Below are 10,841 nucleotides of genomic sequence, written 5' to 3' on the forward strand. Positions count from 1 at the left end.
CAGCAGGGCCACACAGAAATTGCGTACAATAAGAGGCGAAGACCCCGGCAGGGTCAAAGTAACTCAGAGTTCCCATACAGACTCCGGTGACAGGACTGGTTGTAAATCCCTTTATGTTAAAGTAAACTGGTTAAACGTTTCAGTGCCTCAGTCTTTCATTTGGACAATAGCCAATATCCAGGATCGGGATCATCGCCGCTAGGAGAACCTGCTGCTGATCAAGTAAGTGCCTGCTCCCTCACGATACCCCTTACACTGTGCATTGCCTGAGGCTACAGCACCGGGTCAAGCCACCCGTGACATCCCCCTTAAGAGACAGACCCCATTGGTCCGGTGCTGGGTATCCCGGTCTCCTGGGCGTCACACTATGTTACTATGTTACTCTGTAAAATGAAGCTTACATATGCATGGAGTGGTAATGTGTATAATGTTCGGCTATCAGCCAAATAAACCTCCGGCAACGCTGATATTGAAGGGTTTTGGGCGTTATTTAATTTCAACCTCTTTTGTTTAAGCTGCAGGAACATATTTTGTGGTCCACTGATAGAACAGGTGTTCAGAAAAAGTCAAGAAGCATTTGCATAAAATGTGAAAATCTATTGGTTTGATTTTCATATGTAATAGGAGAAAGAACCGTATAAAACAGCCCAGGAGACCTTAGAAAACACACAGCCTAGAGCAGATCTCTATGCTCATATCTCTATCTACATCAAACATCTAAGGAAAAGTCCCAGCCTGGAGATGATGGACTTTTACCTCCACCATAGTTTTGTGGCTCTGATTTTTGCCCTGTGTACTGCAGGCATCTTAACAAATGTGTTCATCCTGGCTACTAATTTCAATAACTGGAAAACACAGAAAACTCTTGAAACCTTTGATAAAATCCTGAGCTACATCGCGACTATCAGATGTTTGCTTCTTCTCCATGCGCTGTTACTCAATCTTCTGTTGGTGTTTTTCCGTCATTTATTTCAGAGCTTAATTCTTAATACATTCATGCTGGTGATGACCCTGTTATTGAATCACTTCATCCTTTGGTTTTCTACCATTTTGTGTGTTTTTTATTGTTTGAAGATTGCAAACTGCAACTATAAGTGTTTCATCTTCCTGAAGACCCATATCTCCTCTCTGGTCCATTGGTTCCTTCTTGCATCTTTGCCAATTTCTGTAACTTTCAGTGTTCCATTTTTTTGGCATGTTTTAGATCCTGAACTCCTAGAAACTACCCATAGTTTAGTGGAAAACACGACCTTCACCAGAGATATGGTCCATCCCAACACAGATAATATGTTCTGGACGTTCCTCATGGGTTCTCTTCCCCCTCTGGTAATTTTTTTTGTAGCAATTTTCTTGTTAATTCAGTCTCTCCACATGCACATTAGAAATATGAGATGCAACGGGACAAGTTTTGGAAGCCCAAACTTAGACGTTCACTTTTGTGCTATAAAAACTATGATCCTATTTTTAGTGTTGTATGTCATATATTTTACATGTGCGAATCTACTATTACTTCCCAAACATATTATTAACACTACTTGGAAATACTTTATCTCCATATTAACGTGTAGTTCGCCATTTGTCCATTCGCTATACGTCATCTTTATCAACAAGAAACTGAAAACAGCGTTTCTAAGAAGGTTTCATTGTCACTGAGACCAAATGAAGATGACCTTTACTTTCAAAGTGGTTTTCATTCATTTCTCAAATCTCAATTTCAACTTTTTCCTATATTCAAAAAGACTCAACCTGATAAAAAAGCAATTCATTAAAAGTGTGTTTCTGTCCTAATTAGTAAATCGCGTAAACATTTACAAACTATCTCAGCCAACAAAAAAAAAAAGGCTTGTAGGACTTCTTGAACACTTTAGTGGGATTTTATTCAAGTTCTTGTTAGTTGACTAGTCTCATTTTTCGATTATTATTTTTGTGTTTTACTTCTTATAGAACATGTCTCTAAAGTTTGGAAAGTACTTTAGGGGAAACATGATCTTTTAATATGTTTTAGTCAAGAAATATTTCCTCTGAAACTTGCGATGCCATGGCTTTTTAGACATGAGTGAGTACCTTTTGTGGTCCAGTGGCCTCATCAGATGGAAGCCCTCCAAACTACCTTCTAACTTCTGGAATTTCGGGCTTCACTGCTGCTTATTGGCCCAGCATGACATCATTGTAGCAACGTGATGTATGCATGATGTCGTACTGGGCTACTAATCAGAAGAGTTCTCTTTTAGCTCTCAACCTGGCCTTCCCTGTTATGTTTGCTAATGACAGGTGTTATGAAGGCAATCCAGAAACACAGTGTGCTTAGCGATCAGAGCGCACACAGTGATCTGACAAATACCCAAAAATACAAGAACGAGCTCTGAGACGTGGAAACTCTGTAGACTGCACACCTGATCCTATCCTAAACACAACTAAAAGCGGCTGTGGATTGCGCCTAACAACTACCTAGGCAACTCGGCACAGCCTAAGAAACTAGCTAGCCTGAAGATAGAAAAATAGGCCTGACTTGCCCCAGAGAAATTCCCCAAAGGAAAAGGCAGCCCCCCACATATAATGACTGTGAGTAAGATGAAAAGACAAAACGTAGGGATGAAATAGATTCAGCAAAGTGGGGCCCGATATTCTAGGACAGAGCGAGGACAGTAAAGCGAACTTTGCAGTCTACAAAAAACCCTAAAGCAAAACCACGCAAAGGGGGCAAAAAAAACCCACCGTGCCGAACTAACGGCACGGCGGTACACCCTTTGCGTCTCAGAGCTTCCAGCAAAACAAAAGACAAGCTGGACAGAAAAAAAGCAACAAAAAAGCAAAAGGCACTTAGCTATACAGAGCAGCAGGTCACAGGAACAATCAGGAGAAGCTCAGATCCAACACTGAAACATTGACAAGGAGCAAGGATAGCAGCATCAGGCGGAGTTAAGTAATGAAGCAGTTAACGAGCTCACCAGAACACCTGAGGGAGGAAGCTCAGAAGCTGCAGTACCACTTGTGACCACAGGAGTGAATTCAGCCACAGAATTCACAACACTTCCCCTAGCTTTCTCCCTTTTGCTTTAGTCCTCTCCTCTACAGACTTTACTTTTTTGCATCCGCGCCTCTGATTAGGCCACAAACATTGATGTCACAATGAGCATTGCCTCCCTTTATTGTGATGTCCTATGAGAATCATCAACACTGGAAGCCTGAAAGAGTGAAGACTGTACAGAAGAAGACAGGAACCGAAAGAGTGAAGACTGTACAGAAGAAGACAGGAACCACAGGTAGGGAACCAGCAGTGGAGAAGGCAGAAGGCTGCGGCAACGGGAAATGTGGGGTGGAAAATGAGTACAATATATATTTTTTTTACCCATTCCCAGCTGTAAAAATTGATCCAACAATTCAAACAGATCACATTAAATTCTGATTCTCTAGAATTAAATTTGTTTGTGAAATTCAAAGCTAATTTGATTTGTTTCTCAAATACTCACTCACCTCGGTATATTATAAATGTATGTTACATACTATTACTGTATTATTATACATTACATAGCATATTATTGACACACCATCAATTTATTTCTGGAAATTCCAATTTTCTAACAATCTATTCCTAATGATGTTATATATTGTACTTTGCTTACTATCTATTACATAAGTTTCTTTGTATGAAGCCAAAACCATCAGTCAACTGAATGTCTTCAAGATTTGTATAGAAAATAATCACGTTTTTAACGGCTTAATAAAGAAAATCAGAAGAACCTGATACAGGCACAAACATCATTCCATCCATAGAGTTTTATTTACACTAACCATTTTCAAAGAAAGTCACCATAACAAACCTCTTCACATTGCAAGAGCTACACTCAACATTCTGAGATAAACAGTCAGAATCCTGAGAAAATAAAGTTAAAATTCTGAGATAAAATGTTAAGGTAAAAGCAATTCTGAGATAAATGTAAAATTATGAGATCAGAAGTCAGAATTCTGAGATACAATTTTAATATTCTGAGAATAAAATTCGTATTTCTGAGGTAAAGTCACAAGTTGGAGATGAAAAGTAAGAGTTCTGGAGTAAAATGTTTAAATACTAAGGTGAAAAGTCTAATTTCTTATCGTAGAAATCTGGCTTCTGTACCACTGAAATTCTGATTGAATTTCTGTTTCATGGCTGTTCTAGGCTTCCTGAAAAAGGAGAGCAGAAATTAAACTCTCACCTCCCAAAATTAACCAATTACCGTATATACTCGAATATAAGCCGACCCGAGTATAAGCCGACCCCCCTAATTTTGCCACAAAAACCTGGGAAAATGTAATGACTCGAGTATAAGCCTAGGGTGGAAAATGCAGCAGCTACCGGTAAATTTCAAAAATAAAAATAGATACCAATAAAAGTAAAATTAATTGAGACATCAGTAGGTTAAGTGTTTTTGAATATCCATATTGAATCAGGAGCCCCATATAATGCTCCATAAAGTTTGATGGGCCCCATTAGATGCTCCATATTAAAATATGTCCCATATAATCCTGCATAAAGGGTAATAAGGGCCCCATAGGAAGCTCCATAGATATATTTGCCCAATATAGTGCTGCACAAACGTTATGGCTCCATAAGATGCTCCATACAGCCACTTGCCCCATATAGTGCTTCACAAGTGTTATGGCTCCATAAGAAGCTCCATAGAGATATTTGCCCAATATAGTGCTGCACAAACGTTATGGCCCCATAAGATGGTCCATACAGACACTTGCCCCATTATAATGCTGCACAAACGTTATGGCCCCATAAGATGCTCCATACAGACACTTGCCCCTTATAGTGCTGCACAAACGTTATGGCCCCTTAAAATGCTCCATACAGTCACTTGCCCCATATGCTCTGGCTGCGATAAAAAAAACTCATACTCACCTCTCCTTGCTCAGGATTCCCGGCACTTTCAATATTCACCTACACCTCGTTCGGGTGCGGCACTGACGTTCAGGCAGAGGGCGCCCACTGACCACGTCATCACACCCTCTGACCTGAGCGTCACAGCCAGAGGACGCTGAAGACGGAGCCGCACTGGAACGAGGAGAGGTGAATATCGTGCAGCGCTGCACTCCCTGTTGTGAATTCTGTGGCATAGCTCCCTCCTGTGGTCACAAGTGGTACTTCGGCTGATTCTCTCTGGGAGCTTCCGTTTGTGGAGGAAAGTGGTACTGCGGCTTCTGAGTTTCCTCCCTCAGGTGATCTGGTGAGGTCGTTAGGTGCTTCTCTACTTAACTCCACCTAATGCTTTGATCCATGCTTCCTGTCAATGTTCCAGTGTTGGACTTGTTTTTCCCTGGATCATTCCTGTGGCCTGCTGCTCTGCATAGCTAAGTTCTTCTTTGCTATTTGTTTGCTATTTTTTCTGTCCAGCTTGTCTAATTGTTTTGCTGGAAGCTCTGGGACGCAAAGGGTGTACCTCCGTGCCGTTAGTTCGGTACGGAGGGTCTTTTTGCCCCCTTTGCGTGGTTTTCTTTAGGGTTTTGTGTAGACCGCAAAGTTATCTTTCCTATCCTCGCTCTGTTAAGAAAGTCGGGCCTCACTTTGCTGAATCTATTTCATCCCTACGTTTGTCTTTTCATCTTAACTCACAGTCATTATATGTGGGGGGCTGCCTTTTCCTTTGGGGTATTTCTCTGAGGCAAGGTAGGCTTATTTTCTATCTTCAGGCTAGTTAGTTTCTCAGGCTGTGCCGAGTTGCATAGGCAGAGTTAGGCGCAATCCACGGCTGCCTCTAGTGTTGCTTGGAGAGGATTAGGGATTGCAGTCTGCAGAGTTCCCACGTCTCAGAGCTCGTTCTATTATTTTGGGTTATTGTCAGATCACTGTATGTGCTCTGACCGCTATGTCCATTGTGATACTGAATTGCCTATCACAACAGTACAGGAAGCCAAAAGTGCTAATGATTCTCAATAGAGGGAAAAAAGAAGTTCTGAGACCATTTTTTTCTCTTTGCACTGTGTTTTGCCTTTTTTTTCCCCTAGACATTTGGGTGGTTCAGGACACAGGTGTAGCAACGGACATTAAAGGTCTGTCTTCATGTGTGGATCAGCTCACGGCAAGAGTTCAAAATATTCAAGATTTTGTGGTTCAGAATTCTTTGTTAGAACCGAGAATTCCTATTCCAGATTTGTTTTTTGGAGATAGAACTAAATTTCTGAGTTTCAAAAATAATTGTAAACTATTTCTGGCTTTGAAACCTCGCTCCTCTGGTGACCCAGTTCAACAGGTTAGGATCGTAATTTCTTTTTTGCGTGGCGACCCTCAGGACTGGGCATTTTCTCTTGCGTCAGGAGATCCTGCATTAAGTAATATCGATGCGTTTTTCCTGGCGCTTGGATTGCTGTACGATGAGCCTAATTCAGTGGATCAGGCAGAAAAAAATTTGCTGGCTCTTTGTCAGGCTCAGGATGAGATAGAGATAGAGGAATATTGTCAGAAATTTAGAAAGTGGTCCGTTCTCACTCAATGGAATGAATCTGCGCTGGCAGCTATATTCAGAAAGGGTCTCTCTGAAGCCCTTAAGCATGTCATGGTGGGATTTCCTATGCCTGCTGGTTTGAATGAGTCTATGTCTTTGGCCATTCAGATCGGTCGACGCTTGCGTGAGCGTAAATCTGTGCACCATTTGGCGGTATTACCTGAGATTAAACCTAAGTCTATGCAGTGCGACAGGACTATGACCAGAGTTGAACGGCAAGAACACAGACGTCTGAATGGGCTGTGTTTCTACTGTGGTGATTCCACTCATGCTATCTCTGATTGTCCTAAGCGCACTAAGCGGTTCGCTAAGTCTGCCACCATTGGTACAGTACAGTCAAAATTTCTTCTGTCCGTTACCTTGATCTGCTCTTTGAAATGACAGAAAAAAGACTCGCACATCCAAACTAGTGTGAATAGGTGCATACCAGGAGCAGCTACCTCCATACATAAATATACAAAAAAGGTTGCACTCTATCGTGCAAAAGCATGTCTAATATGAAATATATGAAATATGAATAGCAAAATGGCTTTTGAACATTAGGAAAATATTTAAGAGACGCTTTGCACAGAATTTGATATAATCAAATAGTGTGAGCCCATCAACCAATCGTCAAGGTGGTCTCATAAAACTGATGGGTCCCTGATCTCCCTGTCCAAATGTGAACACTTACCGAAGGCCAATGTCTGTATGCCTGGGTGAATGTGGACACCTCTGTTCAGCAAAGCCTACATATGGGTTGACCGGGACCAAGTGTGATGAGATGCAATTAAAAACCACATGGTGATGGGAGGAGTGCGCAGTCAGTCAGCTAACACAGAAATGACAGAAAAAAGACTCGCACATCCAAACTAGTGTGAATAGGTGCATACCAGGAGCAGCTACCTCCATACATAAATATACAAAAAAGGTTGCACTCTATCGTGCAAAAGCATGTCTAATATGAAATATATGAAATATGAATAGCAAAATGGCTTTTGAACATTAGGAAAATATTTAAGAGACGCTTTGCACAGAATTTGATATAATCAAATAGTGTGAGCCCATCAACCAATCGTCAAGGTGGTCTCATAAAACTGATGGGTCCCTGATCTCCCTGTCCAAATGTGAACACTTACCGAAGGCCAATGTCTGTATGCCTGGGTGAATGTGGACACCTCTGTTCAGCAAAGCCTACATATGGGTTGACCGGGACCAAGTGTGATGAGATGCAATTAAAAACCACATGGTGATGGGAGGAGTGCGCAGTCAGTCAGCTAACACAGAAATGACAGAAAAAAGACTCGCACATCCAAACTAGTGTGAATAGGTGCATACCAGGAGCAGCTACCTCCATACATAAATATACAAAAAAGGTTGCACTCTATCGTGCAAAAGCATGTCTAATATGAAATATATGAAATATGAATAGCAAAATGGCTTTTGAACATTAGGAAAATATTTAAGAGACGCTTTGCACAGAATTTGATATAATCAAATAGTGTGAGCCCATCAACCAATCGTCAAGGTGGTCTCATAAAACTGATGGGTCCCTGATCTCCCTGTCCAAATGTGAACACTTACCGAAGGCCAATGTTTGTATGCCTGGGTGAATGTGGACACCTCTGTTCAGCAAAGCCTACATATGGGTTGACCGGGACCAAGTGTGATGAGATGCAATTAAAAACCACATGGTGATGGGAGGAGTGCGCAGTCAGTCAGCTAACACAGAAATGACAGAAAAAAGACTCGCACATCCAAACTAGTGTGAATAGGTGCATACCAGGAGCAGCTACCTCCATACATAAATATACAAAAAAGGTTGCACTCTATCCTGCAAAAGCATGTCTAATATGAAATATATGAAATATGAATAGCAAAATGGCTTTTGAACATTAGGAAAATATTTAAGAGACGCTTTGCACAGAATTTGATATAATCAAATAGTGTGAGCCCATCAACCAATCGTCAAGGTGGTCTCATAAAACTGATGGGTCCCTGATCTCCCTGTCCAAATGTGAACACTTACCGAAGGCCAATGTCTGTATGCCTGGGTGAATGTGGACACCTCTGTTCAGCAAAGCCTACATATGGGTTGACCGGGACCAAGTGTGATGAGATGCAATTAAAAACCACATGGTGATGGGAGGAGTGCGCAGTCAGTCAGCTAACACAGAAATGACGGAAAAAAGACTCGCACATCCAAACTAGTGTGAATAGGTGCATACCAGGAGCAGCTACCTCCATACATAAATATACAAAAAAGGTTGCACTCTATCGTGCAAAAGCATGTCTAATATGAAATATATGAAATATGAATAGCAAAATGGCTTTTGAACATTAGGAAAATATTTAAGAGACGCTTTGCACAGAATTTGATATAATCAAATAGTGTGAGCCCATCAACCAATCGTCAAGGTGGTCTCATAAAACTGATGGGTCCCTGATCTCCCTGGCCTTCGGTAAGTGTTCACATTTGGACAGGGAGATCAGGGACCCATCAGTTTTATGAGACCACCTTGACGATTGGTTGATGGGCTCACACTATTTGATTATATCAAATTCTGTGCAAAGCGTCTCTTAAATATTTTCCTAATGTTCAAAAGCCATTTTGCTATTCATATTTCATATATTTCATATTAGACATGCTTTTGCACGATAGAGTGCAACCTTTTTTGTATATTTATGTATGGAGGTAGCTGCTCCTGGTATGCACCTATTCACACTAGTTTGGATGTGCGAGTCTTTTTTCTCTCATTTCTGTGTTAGCTGACTGACTGCGCACTCCTCCCATCACCATGTGGTTTTTAATTGCATCTCATCACACTTGGTCCCGGTCAACCCATATGTAGGCTTTGCTGAACAGAGGTGTCCACATTCACCCAGGCATACAGACATTGGCCTTCGGTAAGTGTTTACATTTGGACAGGGAGATCAGGGACCCATCAGTTTTATGAGACCACCTTGATGATTGGTTGATGGGCTCACACTATTTGATTATATCAAATTCTGTGCAAAGCGTCTCTTAAATATTTTCCTAATGTTCAAAAGCCATTTTGCTATTCATATTTCATATATTTCATATTAGACATGCTTTTGCACGATAGAGTGCAACCTTTTTTGTATATTTATGTATGGAGGTAGCTGCTCCTGGTATGCACCTATTCACACTAGTTTGGATGTGCGAGTCTTTTTTTCTGTCATTTCTGTGTTAGCTGACTGACTGCGCACTCCTCCCATCACCATGTGGTTTTTAATTGCATCTCATCACACTTGGTCCCGGTCAACCCATATGTAGGCTTTGCTGAACAGAGGTGTCCACATTCACCCAGGCATACAGACATTGGCCTTCGGTAAGTGTTCACATTTGGACAGGGAGATCAGGGACCCATGAGTTTTATGAGACCACCTTGACGATTGGTTGATGGGCTCACACTATTTGATTATATCAAATTCTGTGCAAAGCGTCTCTTAAATATTTTCCTAATGTTCAAAAGCCATTTTGCTATTCATATTTCATATATTTCATATTAGACATGCTTTTGCACGATAGAGTGCAACCTTTTTTGTATATATATACTTGATCTGCTCTTTGTCATCGTATTCTGTCATGGCATTTGTGGATTCAGGCGCTGCCCTGAATTTGATGGACTTGGAATATGCTAAGCGTTGTGGGTTTTCTTGGAGCCCTTGCAGTGTCCTATTCCATTGAGAGGAATTGATGCTATGCCTTTGGCCAAGAATAAGCCTCAATACTGGACCCAGCTGACCATGTGCATGGCTCCTGCACATCAGGAGGTTATTCGCTTTCTGGTGTTGCATAATCTGCATGATGTGGTCGTGTTGGGGTTGCCATGGCTACAAGCCCATAATCCAGTATTGGATTGGAAATCCATGTCGGTGTCCAGCTGGGGTTGTCAGGGGGTACATGGTGATGTTCCATTTCTGTCAATTTCGTCATCCACCCCTTCTGAGGTTCCAGAGTTCTTGTCTGATTACCGGGATGTATTTGATGAGCCCAAGTCCAATGCCCTACCTCCGCATAGGGATTGTGATTGTGCTATCAATTTGATTCCTGGTAGTAAATTCCCAAAAGGTCGACTGTTTAATTTATTTGTGCCTGAGCACACCGCTATGCGCAGTTATGTGAAGGAATCCCTGGAGAAGGGGCATATTCGCCCGTCATCGTCGCCATTAGGAGCAGGGTTCTTTTTTGTAGCCAAGAAGGATGGTTTGCTGAGACCTTGTATAGATTACCGCCTTCTTAATAAGATCACTGTTAAATTTCAGTACCCCTTGCCATTGTTATCTGATTTGTTTGCTCGGATTAAGGGGGCTAGTTGGTTCACCAAGATAGATCTTCGTGGTGCGTAT

The 10,841-nt window shown here is 41.5% G+C and overlaps 1 protein-coding gene across 1 annotated transcript; it reads left to right on the top strand.

Annotated features, from left to right (window-relative positions):
• The first annotated feature begins 744 nt into the window (after positions 1-744).
• LOC138637945 (taste receptor type 2 member 40-like) lies at positions 745-1,653 on the top strand. The gene has a single exon (XM_069726865.1). It carries the CDS (start codon positions 745-747, stop codon positions 1,651-1,653), a length of 909 nt encoding a protein of 302 aa, XP_069582966.1.
• Positions 1,654-10,841: the final 9,188 nt, after the last annotated feature.

The sequence above is a fragment of the Ranitomeya imitator genome, chromosome 5, assembly GCF_032444005.1.
Source record: "Ranitomeya imitator isolate aRanImi1 chromosome 5, aRanImi1.pri, whole genome shotgun sequence".
NCBI classification, from domain to species: domain Eukaryota; kingdom Metazoa; phylum Chordata; class Amphibia; order Anura; family Dendrobatidae; genus Ranitomeya; species Ranitomeya imitator.